The sequence below is a fragment of the Apodemus sylvaticus genome, chromosome 19, assembly GCF_947179515.1.
Source record: "Apodemus sylvaticus chromosome 19, mApoSyl1.1, whole genome shotgun sequence".
Lineage (NCBI taxonomy): Eukaryota > Metazoa > Chordata > Mammalia > Rodentia > Muridae > Apodemus > Apodemus sylvaticus.
Genome location: NC_067490.1, coordinates 3,865,016 through 3,877,414, shown reverse-complemented (window position 1 = coordinate 3,877,414; position 12,399 = coordinate 3,865,016). Strand labels below are relative to the sequence as shown.

Below are 12,399 nucleotides of genomic sequence, written 5' to 3'. Positions count from 1 at the left end.
AATGGTTATGATAATTGTGCCTGCCTCACTGGCTACATCTTTTGAAATGGTAATACCAACTCTTCGTGTATAAAAATCCTTGCTTTAAAGCTCCTAAATACATTCAGATTCAACCACCTCTGTGTGTGTGTGGTTGTTTCCATCTGTCATCTCGCCGGACCTGTGCCTTCCTGGACCAAAGAATCCTGGTTATCCCATGGCAGAGTTTGGACTGTAACAGGCATCTCTAAGGGCAATGGATATTCTGAATATAAATCAGAGAAAACCCTAGGCTTCCAGGAGTACTCAGGCAATGTGACAGAACAAGGGTTGCCACTGGACTAAGGAGCGCAGGTCCTAGATAGATAGCCAAGGCGATTTCTTGACAGCATTTTCTTGCCATCAGGAAACCAATGGGGAACCTAACTCAAGTTCAACTGAATAAAGGACAAGCTGTTTGCCCCATGTCAGCCAGGAAATAATGAGCAGGCAGAAAATCCTCAACCAAGTGTTGCAGATCTAAAGCATGCTATTGCAGCCAGTGCTGCTCTAGACTTGGCCACAGACAAACATCTTACACTCTTCCTAAAGACTGAAAGTTATAAAATAACTACTGGAGATATGATATGGTCTTTTGCCCTCAGGGACAGTAGGAACAGTCTTGGGAAGAAACAGTTTGAATCTCGAAGGATTGATTGTTCATTCACAAATTATTGTAGATTTCAACTATAAGTGAAATAATGGCTTATGTAAAAAGAGAGATGTCAGTTAACACAGGTGATGGGATCCTGAGCGTCACTGTTTCCCTACATCAGAGGCTAAGCTGCTCCTGTAGAAAGCTCAGCAGGGTTGGAAGTGTTGGGAATGTGTGTTCTGGCAAACAGCTGTCAATGACTAGAGGCCAAAATTGAGTTATCAAGTGAATCACATTGAAATAGGTTTTGTGGATACAGGATGTAACTATCATGTGGCACAAATTGTTGATTTCAGAATGGCCACTTTTAAAGGTTTATACTCAGTTTCTAGGAATAGAAAGAGTTATCTCAGGTAAAAACAAGTGTGTGATGGGTTAAATGTGTGGAACCGGAAGGTCAAATAGAAAAGTTAAGACCTCGTGTGGCTGACAGAGCCATAAATTCATGGGGGTGAGATTTACTACAACAATAGAGAACAGAGATTAATATTCCCACAATATGAGAGCCAATCCCTAAAAAGGGGGTGAAATGGAAGATGCTTCTGGGGAAATTATTGAAAAATGTCATCCAAAACAACTACAGACTATGCCAGTTGTTCAAAAACAAGACACAACAGGGATTGTTTCTAAATTTCTAAGAGGGGTCACTGCTGAAATGGCCCCTATGAAGTGGAAACTAAGGGTTCTTTGGAAGAGCAGTTGTGTTGGATGGGGTTTTGCTGGGGCAAACCCGTGAAGGAAGGTTTTGTTAAAGTGGACACAGGTGTGAAAGGCTGAGGCCGACTCCTGCAGGAATGTTTGCTGAAGCAGCACAGGTGAAAGGCTGTTCTGCTGAAGCAAGCACGAAAGGACACGTGGTGTAAGATTTTTCACTAATGACACGCGTGTATTGGCTGCCTTACATTTCGTGGTTGAGTTGCATGTGTTGGGACTCCATAGGGACTTAGGATCCAAAAATCCTGTGGGGCTGTGGTACAGTTTCTTTTTCCCTTAGCAGACTCAGGCTGATTGGCACAGTGATGTCAGCTGAGACAGACACATGCGCAGGCAAGAGACGTGTTGAGGCAAGACCTGTGGGAGATGCGTGATGTCTGGCGAGTGTAAACCGGACTCAGCTGACCCTGACTCGGCTGAGCTTGGCTTGCCAGTGCAGTGAGCTCGTGGGTCTCAAGTCTTTGCTGACCTTTGCTTCCTTGAAAGGGACACAGCTGAAAACTTCTCCTGACATGGCTCTGGGTCCCTCCTGCTGAGTGGAGCCAAGGCTGAGGCCTGGCTGTCTCTGCTAGGCACTGCCACACTGCTGATTGTGTTTGCTCTCCCGACTCTGCCAAACCAGACTGCTAGTGCATCCCGGAAATGTTTGCAAATGGATCGAGAAACCTCTGCTAACCTGTGAACTAAACACTGATTTCCAGACAACACAGAGAGAGTTACTCCAAAAAAACCTTTCTAAACACATCCACTTCCCCTGTATCCTTTCTTTCCTGCTAGCTCTGGGGTTGGGGTTGGGGAAGGGCTAAAAGAGAGTTTAAAGCATTTAAAAAACATAATTAAAAACAAGGTTTAAGAAAATTAAAGTTATAGCTCTACCCGTAAAATGCTTGGCTCTCAAGCATGTGTGCATCTCTTTCTAAGGAAAAGTTGCAGGCACTTGATCAGCTGGCACAAGAGCAGCTGGGGCCCAACACACAGAGGAGTCTACCTGCCCGCGGGATTCCCCTGAACCTGCTATAAAAAAGAAATTGGGGTAGGGGTGATGCTTACAGATTTGAGAGCAATGAATAGAGTAATTAAACCAAAGGGTATAAAATAATTACATATTCCAGCCTGCGCATATAAAAGACACAGCATTCTGCTATTTTACTTGAAAGCTGCAAGCTCAGATTGGGCAGGTTTTGGAGCTATTCTGACTTACACCCAGGTGCCATGTCCCTTGTTGTTTGCTGTCTGTCCTGGCCCTGTGCTCATGGCCCTTCTACTCTCAGGTGACCTCCTTCCCTCCTCTCCTTTCTTCTTTTCCTCTTCTCTCCTAAGACCCCTCAATCTTTAAGCCCCACCTTACTCACTCTATTGACCAATCGCAGGCTTTAGCGTTTTATTGACAAATTAACTTGGAGGGAAAGGTTTACATAGCATCACTGAATGTGTATGAGGATCTTCTCCTGGGGCAACCAGATCTTGTGGGCCAGTATTTAGGATTTGAATGCATATCAGCACCAGAGCAATCCCGAAAAATGGGTCCTTACAGCCTGGAATTCCTTTATCTTCTTTATTGACTGTAACTAATTTAAAAGGCAGGTTTTTTTCTATTCCCTTGCAACAGCAGGATAAGGAAAACTGCCTTCATATTACCTGCTTATAACAGTGCTCGACCTGTAAAAAGATATTAGTGGAAATTCTCCCACAGGGAATGTTAAACAGTCAAACACTGTGTCATATTTAATGTAACAACTGCTAGAAATAATTTGTAGGCAATTTCTTCAATTCATTAGTTACCGTTACATGGAAAAAATTCTGAGGGCTGATTCTGATGTAGATAATTTAGAGATTGTTTGGTGAAACCAAAAGGATTTTGCCTTGTTGAGGTTTGAAGATTGCTTCTGAAAAAAAAATTACAGAGAGGGGATTCCATTCACTAGCTATGCTATAAAATAAGTCAACAAAACATTCAACCCCAGAGGGTACAGATTGGAAAGATCAGTTGTGAAATCTCATTGATTTTCAAAAATTAATGGGAAATAGCAATTGGCTCTGGCCCAACATTGGATTAGCTGCTCAAGATTCAAGTAATTTGTTTCAAATGTTGCAAGTAGATTCAGACATAGACAGTCCAGGACAGCTAACCAATAAGAAGAGAAAGAGTTAACCTTAATAGAAAAGAGACTGAAGGTGTATATGTGGATGGCATAGATCCAAAACTGGACTGTATTTTGGTTATTTTGCCTTCAACTCCTTCTCCTACTGGGATCATTATGAAAAGGGAAGTAGTATTTTAGAATAGATCTTCTTTGCACACAAAGAGAAAAGTTAAAGGCTTATCTTTAAAAAGTTTCTGATTTAATTGCAAAAGTACAACTCTGTAAACTGTCAGTAATAGTCCCAGCAGAAATTACAGAGCCTTACACTAATACGAAGATTATGTCATTATGGGAAATCAGTGAAGACTGGCAAAGAGTTTGTAACATCTATATGGAAGAAATTAACAAATATCCTAAAAGAAAGTAACTTCCCCTTATAAAAAGAACTGATTGGATTGTCCCAGGTATTGTAAAAGGAATGCTAATTCCTGGGGCACCATTCCATACGAATGCAAAATCATTGGGAATGGCTGCTATAAGTCAGAAAAAAATAAGCAAAGTAATTCAAAGCCCATATTCTTCAGTTAAAATATCAGCGTTGTGTGCAACCCTTATGGTATTATCAGATTTTCCTGAATCTCTTAGTATAGCTACTGGGTCAATATGCAGAAAGAGCTGTTCTGCACCTAGGAACTGCTGAATTTATTCTGGATAATTCAGAGTTAACCTTGTTATTCTACAACTGCAACAGGCTGTCAGAAATAGAAACTATCCATGATATATCATGATATTCAGTCTCTCACAGGCATGCCAGGTCCCTGAACACAAAGAAATGAAGAAATTAACCAATGATTCATAGGAAATGTGTTAGAAGCTTCAGATATTCGGGAATAACACTATGTTAATAGATAATGTTTAAAGACAAAATTTCTATCACCTGGCAACAAGCCAAGGACTTTATAAAGAAATGTCTTGTTTTTTGTATAAACAAACTCCAGTACACAATGGAAGTAACTCTAAAGGCACCAAAATAAATAAATAAAAAATAATGAAATCTGGCAGATGGATGTGTTTCGGTTTTCAGAATTTGGAAAACTAAAATTATATATATCACACCAATGATACATTCTTAGAATTCCAATGTGCACCTGCATTGAGTGCTGAAAATACTAATTCTGCAGTTACACATTTACTAGAAGTAATGGCTCCTATGGCATTATGTACAAACCACGACTGACAATGCCCCGCACATGTCTCCACTAAGATGCAGCAACTCTTTGCACATGGTAAAGCACATTACAGCTGCACCACACAATGCTGCAGGGCAAACTTTTGTAGAAAAGGCCTAATCATACCATAAGGAACACACTTGTAAAACAAAAAGAAAGAATTAAGAGCCCAGGAGTAGAATAGATTTATGTATCCTGAAGAGATGTAGTTTGGGTGCCTCTAAATTCTCCAAGATAAGAACACTAAAGAATGGAAAGTTCCTGCCTATTTTAAAGCAAAGTGCATGGGAGAGGGCTTGTGGTCTTGGTCTATGACCTGAGGCAAAGTTCACAGGTGGTCTTCCTCTACCCCCTGGAAAGGAGAAAGGGTTTGGCACCTACAGCCTTGCTTTGGAGCCTTCCCCCCACCAAGACAATGACCTGGCTCAGTCTGCCAAGGGTGGAGGGGGGGCGGGGGGGGGGGGGAGCGGGGCAAGCTAGAGACTTCTGGGCAGTGGTGGCACACGCCTTTGATCCCAGCACTTGGGAGGCAGAGGCAGGTGGATTTCTGGGTTCAAGGTCAGCCTGGTCTACAGAGTGAGTTCCAGGACAGCCAGGGCTACACAGAGAAACCCTGTCTCGGAAAAAAAAAAAAAAAAAAAAAAAAAAAAAGACCAAAAAAAGAAAAAGAAAAAAGAAAAAGCAATTGGAGCTTTGACAGAACTCACCTACTCTCCCACTGTCTGTGTGTCTCTCTGTGTCTCTGTGTGTGGGGGTCTGTCTCTCTCTCTCTCTCTGTCTCTTTCTCTCTGTGTGTGTCTATCTTTCTGTCTCTCCCTCAGCTTTGAAGAGCCTTCAAGGTAGGAGCTCCAGGTAAGTCATAGAGAGTTTCTCTTTGAGCTTGCAGGAAAAACAGCGGAGCATCTGGCAAGATCCAAGTGAAAGAGAAATCTACCAAAGGGAGCGAAGGATCCCTCTTGCATTTGGAGGAGCTCAAGAGAAAGGCAGACTAGGTTGGTAGAATGACGCACAGAGAGATTTCTGAAGAGCTGGCAATTTAGTTGTAGAATCAGGCTTGTAAAGAGATATTTTGGCCAGGCAGTGGTGGCACATGCCTTTGATCCCAGCACTTGGGAGGCAGAGGCAGGCGGATTTCTGAGTTCAAGGTCAGCCTGGTCTTCAGAGTGAGTTCCAGGACAGCTAGGGCTACACAGAGAAACCCTGTCTCCAAAAAAACAAGAACAAAACCAAAAAAAAAAAAAAAAAAAAAACCCAGATATCTTATATATAGTTAAGAAAAAGTTTCCCTGCTGAGGTAGCAAGCTATTGCCTCAGTTTATGCCTCCAGTGTCTTTAGTGCTTTAAATATTAGTTAATTTAAATGGTTACCGGCCTATGAGTGGGACTTAGATCTCCTGTAATACAGAGCCATCCACCATGCAGAGCAACAACAGGTCTATGACCAGGACTTTAAGGCAGACTATGCTGAATACAGCATCCATCATGCCCAAGTCAGGGCTGCAAGCCACAAGTCCACAGAGCAGGCAGTGGAGATGAAGAGACTTTGGCACCTTGGTCCTGGAGTTAAAGTAGTCCAGGTTCAGGAATTGGTACCCAAGTTACAGGAGAGAGAAGCATTGCTGTCATGTCTTATCCCAGCTGTGGATGTGCTCCTGAGAGATGAGCAGACAGACCACACCAGACACCTGAGAACCCTGGAAAAGACGCTGGAGAGAAGGAGAGGCAGAAATCACCACAGTAGCATGGGACAGGGAGCACCCAGGGCAGCTTCAGGACGGCATCATTAGAAGCTAAAGCAAATGGGTGGGAGGAAATGTAGTGTGACTTATCTTAAGCACCAGGGACATTGAAGGATCCCCAGTTGAGTCTCTGATCTTGATTTGTCAGGGCTCATAATCCTGGGGACAGGACAAGACCTTTCCTGTGTCCTTGTGATCACAGATTCTTAGCCTGGGCCTCATAGTGATGGAGAGAGCAGAGGCCAGAGGTGACATGGCCCAGGAGTGACCCCATCAAAGATCACAACATACTAAGCTCACCAGGGCACAGCCCTGTTCACACTCAGCTCCCACAGTCTCAACCTGTCCCCCAGATACACATAGCACAGTGACACAGATTCTAGAAGATTCTCCATCTGCCATTTATGTCTTCAACAAATGTCTTAAGTATTCACAGTCCTTTAATTTACCTGCCAATCAACCCTCAGGTCAAGGATGTGAACAATCAAGTTCACATTCAGATTCTTATTCTCAGTGTGGAAGTGAGGAGCTGCAGCTCAGGGCAGCATGGAGCTGACAGGATGCAGATGTCCCCCAGTGTGTGGCTGGACCAGTGTAACTTTAATTTTTTTCAAATCCTATTTTTAATGATGGTTCTTAGAACACTTTAACTTTCCTTGTTTCCCACCACCATCCAGAGATAATGGGGAAAAAAGGATGAAGGGTTGGTTTGGGTTCACAGGTCGGCAGCAGCAGCTCCATCCACTTGCAAACACCTCATGTATACACCAGCAGTCTGGTTTGGTAGAGTCTGGTTAGCAACAGTGTGACAGGACCTGGCAGAGACAGCTAGGCCTGGGCTCCACTCAGCAGGAGGGACCAACAGGAACAGCAGGAGAAGTTCTCAGCTCTGCTTCTCTCAGGGAAGTGAAGGTCAGTGAAGACTCCAGACCCACAAGTGTTAACAGCTCACTGTACCAGAGAGCCAAGCTCTGTCTCGGTCGCTCTGTGGAGTCCCATTTATATCCTCTAAACAGGACGTGTCCTCCCCGGGCCTTGGCTCAGCATGAGTCTTGCTTCAGGATCCCATCAGCCCGAGTCCACAGAAGCAGCAACAACCTGCAGCACACCACCAGAAGGTTTCTGGTGCGTTGCTCACTATGGAGTCCTGACAAATGCAGCTCAACTAGGCAGCGTAAGGCCGATCAATACATGCATGGTGTTAGTGAAGAATCCTTCATCACGTGTCCTTTCCTGTGCTTCCTTTAGCAGAGCATCCTCTCTCCTGTGTCTGCTGCAGTGAAATGTTCCTTCACGAGTCGGCCTTAGCTTTCACACCTGTGTCCACTTTAACAAAATATTTCATGTATGTGCCACAGCCAAACACCATCCAACTGACTTTCCAGAAATTTTTTGTTTCCAATTCAGACCAAGAAGGTTGGCTGTGGAAGGCAACAACCACCAGGGCAGTGCAGGGACAGGGTCCAGGTGAGCAGGGCAGGCTGGGCTTCACAGTTCTTCACACTGAACCTATAGGATAACAGGGAACATCAGACGCTATTGTCTATAGAAAACTGAGGGCTCGGGTGTCACAGGAGAGACCTGAACACACTGGCTGTCACAGTCCACTCCAGGCAGCTGTCTTCATGCTAGAGAATGCGAGTCATAAACCATCACTGTGAGGACAACATCCCAACAAACTACAACTCACAGGGGATTCTGGGAGTCCCTGAAACCCAATTATGTCCACATTTCCCCTCAAAATCAGATTCTAGAGTGTCACCTCTACAATCTGGGGGAGACACAATCAGAGCTCTGGGAGCTATTGCTGCCTACGGTTAAAAAATGTATATATATATTCATATTACGGTACAACTGAGTCCCCAAGATTTCTCTGGAGGAGCTATTACTGATTCCTAGAGCTCCCACCATCTCCAGCTTCACTCCAATGGCCCCAGGACAATCCTGTCCCCCACACTAACCTGGAGCTGGAGCATAGTCTCCTCCTTGTCCACCTGTGAGAAGGAAAGCTGTGAGAGTTCAAGGAAGATCTTGACACTAGGAAGTTCCCAGAACTGACAGCAGACCCAGGTGGAGACAGTAGCAATGTGAGGTGTGGCTCTTTCCCATTGATGGGCAGAGCACACTTCAGAAGGAGGCCAAGAGAAAACCCAGATCCTGCCCTTTCCTACCCGTGTTTCTCCTTATTTTCATCACAAAAGCTACCACAACTCCAATGATGGCCACAGCTCCAAGGACAACCAGACCAGCAATGATCACCATGTTGGAGTCGGTGGATGGAGGAGGCTCTGGGAAGGACAGGTACAGGAAATGAAGGTGAGGGTCATGACCCCAGCTCTCAGCCCTGACCTGCTCAGGGTCTGCAGAAGGCTCCATCTTTCCCTGACCCCAGCTCTGCACCCACACCCTCCTTACCCCATCTCAGGGTGAGGGGCTCAGACAGCCCCTCATGGTGCACACGACATGTGTAATTCTGCTCCTTCCCAAGAGGTACCACCACAGATGCCCACTTCTGGAAGGTTCCATCCCCTGCAGGCCTGGTCTCCACAAGCTCCATGTCCTGGGTCAGCTCCTCCCCATTCAACTGCCAGGTCAGGGTGATGTCAGCAGGGTAGAAGCCCAGGGCCCAGCACCTCAGGGTGACATCACCTTCAGATCTGGGGTGATGGGTCACATGTGCCTTTGGGGGATCTGTGTGGAAGATGTAAGAAATCATACAATTAACAAGACAAATGGAAATCTAGACAAGACACAGTTAAATCAATGATGACACTGAACTTGACACTTCAACTTCACAGTTAAATCAATGATGAACTGCTTGACACTTCGACTGTCATTGCCCTAGTGACCTGCAGGTAGCGCCGGTCCCTTCAACACAGAACTGCACATGTTCCTGGGGGACTCAGAAGCTAAGAGGGAATCCACATGAGCCAGTGGGCCAGCATGGTCGTCCTTATGTGATGTTCTATAGCATGAGATAGGTAATCACAAAATGGAAGAAGGAATGAAAAATAAGTAAATTAATATGTGCTTGAGTTCATATCAAAATTAGAAATTAGAGTCATGTGCTACTGGAAGGGTGCCACCACTGAGACTCAACCACTGTGGTTATTGTGCTGACCAGCAGAACTGTCAGTCCAAGTGAACAGCCATCACACAGTGTGTAGGAGAACTGTGAACCTTTGACACTCAGCAGAGAAAATGTCTCCCAGACCCTGCCTCTGGGGTCAAGGTACAGGTGTGTCACACAGGATCCCTGGAGTGTGCTGTGGACCCCAGTGCAGCACTCACTGGACACAGCAGGCTCACAGGGTGTGAGGATCTTCCCTCTCACTCCAGCCCTGGATTGCAGAAGACCCTGTCTCTCAGAGTCCAATTCCTGATTCAACAGGGGGAGCACTGTAACTTGTGGGACAGAGGAAGAGCAGGAGGGCTCTGGATGTTTAGTTCTGACAGGAAACAGTCTAAGCTCACAAGAATTTCTCCTTTAAAAAGAACCGTCATTAAACGTGTCTAATTATCCAGGTTAGCAGTCTCCCTAGCACCTGTGGAGACTGATACAAATGATAATACAAGGAGATGGAGAAACAGGATCACTCCATGCAGACAATAACTGACTAAAAGCAAAATAATGCCTTCAACAACCAAAAAGTAAAGAAAAAAGAAAGTAATAAATAAGAAAAGAGAAGAAAAAGAAGAAAAAGAAATTTCACAATTTATATTCCTCCAGGGTCCCCCATAAGGGCTCCTGTGACCATTCCCCACTGTAGTAATAGATCGAATTGGGTTGATGAAGGCATGCAAACCCCACAGACAGGGAGGGATCTGTGAGAATGTATTCTTTGGAAAGTTCAAGAAACTGGAGGAACCAGTCTAATGTGAGGGAGCCCATGTCTCCCATCAGATAAAAGAGACCTGAGGTGTAAGGGCTGACACACTTAGCATGTCAGGAGTCATTGTCCAGAGTGGGTGTGGGCAGAGAACATGGCCTGGAAGAGGCCATGGCTGACAGAGGCTACAGGCGAACTGAAGGGAGCAGCTGTTATTTGGTCAGGGAAATTCTATCCTTCCCAGCCAGAAGCCTGGGAGAATCAGTGTAGTTCTTGTGATGAAGGATCAGGAGACCCAGGGACACTGTCTCCCCTCTGAGACAGGGGCATCGCCCCAGCTGAGGGTTTCTTCTTCCCCAGGACTGAGCCCCAGCCCGAGGGCAGAGGGAGGAGCTGCCCTCGGCCCCTGCACCTGTGCGGAGCAGCGTCTCCTTCCCGCGCTCCAGGTGTCTGCGGAGCCACTCCACGCACTCGCCCTCCAGGTAGGCCTTGTAATAAGCTGCAGCACCAGCCTGCTCCCACTTGCATCGGGTGATCTGCGCAGCCAAGTCCGCCGCCGTCCACGTTTTCAGGTCTTCGTTCAGGGCGATGTAATCGCGGCCGTCGTAGGCAAGCTGCCAGTAAGCGCGGAGGAGTTTCCAATCCAGCCCCACTTCACAGCCATACATCTGCTGGAACGTGTGGGAGCCTGCGGGACCCCGCGGTCAGCCCTGCCCTACCCCGTCCCACCCTGGCTCCGCCCCGCCCCCAGCTGACTTCCCCAAATTGAAAGGGGAAACCGGTCCCAGGTCGGTTCTGCTCCTTCGCCTTGGACTTGGGACCCGGGACGTTTATGGCCCCTGTGTCGGGATGTGGAGGGGTCGTGACCTCCGACCCGGGGTCACTCACAGGCCTCGCTCTGGTTGTAGTAGCTCAGCGCGTTCCCCAGGCTCCCTTGGAACCACTGCTTGTTGTTCTCGGCGTTCGGGGTCTGCTGATCCCAATACTCAGGCCCCTCCTGCTCCATCCACGGTGCGCGCGGCTCCGCCGTCGCATTCTCCACGGCGCTGTCGAAGCGCACGAACTGCGTGTCGTCCACGTAGCCTACAGCGATGAACCGGGGCTCCCCGAGGCCGGGCCGGGACACGGCGGTGTGGAAATACCGCAGCGAGTGTGAGCCTGGGGGCGGCGCGCGGTGAGACTCCAACCTCCTCCCGGGACCCCGGGCGGGTGCGCGGGCCGGGAGGGGAGCAGGGCTCGGGACTCGGGACGCGGGTGGAGAAGGTGTGGAGGGTCCGGTCGGCGACGCGGGGACGCGGCTTTCCCGGTGCTGCCCCCTTTCCTCCCCGTGAAGGCCCTTTCCTTCCCGACCCCGCACTCACCCGTGCGGATCTGGGTCGGGGCCAGGGCGGCCGCAAGCAACAAGAGCAGCGTGGGCGGCGCCATCGCCCTATCAGGGATCCAGGGCCTCTGAGTCCCGCGGGCTGCGTGGACTCTCCATCCACCGCTCGCAGCGAAGCTGGTTGGTTCCTCCTGATCGCGCCACCCAATGGGGGTGAAGCCTGCCTGCGCGTCATCAGTGTCCGGGCAGAAGGACCTGACCCAGGTTAGCAGCAGAAGTGAATCTGGGGAGACAGGGAAACCTCAGCCCTGGGCTTCCCCACCCCTGACCTCACTGCTTGGAGATAAAGACTTTGCCTCAACCCTGTGCTGCAGACAGAGCGCTGTTTGTCTTGGTGTCTCCGAGTTCCGACCCAGAAGCTGTCTGGACACCAGGAGAGACCCGCAGGCCAGACTCTCTGTCCTCTCCTCCACCCTTCCTCTTCCTCCTTCTCTTCAGAAGTCAGATCCTGAAGTCTTCCAGAAGAAAAGCCACTTCGGGAATACAGTGGAGGTACAAGTGTCTGGGGATGCAGTGGAGAGATGCTTCTCCTTAAAGCAGAGGTCCCACAGAGACCCCACAGAGACCAGGCTCTGTTCACCTGCAGTGGGAAGCTCACACTGCCAAGCCTGAATGCAGGAACCTCATCTATAAAGACACTGCCTCTTCCCTCAGGATCCTGTCTCCTTAACTTAGCCTTGGGCTTAGACTCAGTCTCCTCCTGGTGTTTCCTCACAGATAAAGCCTCTGTGGCTCCAGATGCGTGTGTT

General features: G+C 47.7%; 1 protein-coding gene and 1 long non-coding RNA gene across 23 annotated transcripts in view; one reads left to right on the top strand and one right to left on the bottom strand.

Annotated features, from left to right (window-relative positions):
* Positions 1-9,084, top strand: part of LOC127669634 (uncharacterized) — a 40,787-nt gene extending 31,703 nt beyond the window's left edge. The window contains exon 2 of the long non-coding RNA XR_007974405.1: positions 8,959-9,084. This is a non-coding gene — a long non-coding RNA (uncharacterized LOC127669634). The remainder of the gene's footprint in view (positions 1-8,958) is intronic.
* Positions 1-12,399, bottom strand: part of LOC127669619 (H-2 class I histocompatibility antigen, D-B alpha chain-like) — a 450,763-nt gene that overhangs the window by 94,365 nt on the left and 343,999 nt on the right. For 6 of the 22 annotated variants that reach the window (XM_052163733.1, XM_052163734.1, XM_052163745.1 and 3 more), the window contains exon 10: positions 7,987-8,020. The exons of 15 other annotated variants lie outside the window; for them this stretch is intronic. Coding sequence is in view for 1 of the 7 variants with exons in the window: in XM_052163758.1 (XP_052019718.1) it covers positions 8,063-8,067; positions 8,401-8,433; positions 8,611-8,727; positions 8,855-9,130; positions 10,682-10,957; positions 11,158-11,427; positions 11,631-11,694 (1,041 nt within the window). In the remaining 6 variants the exon portion in view is untranslated. Of the gene's footprint in view, positions 1-7,986; positions 8,068-8,400; positions 8,434-8,610; positions 8,728-8,854; positions 9,131-10,681; positions 10,958-11,157; positions 11,428-11,630; positions 11,747-12,399 lie in introns of those variants that run through there. One more of the 22 variants, XM_052163758.1, reaches the window with a different exon arrangement.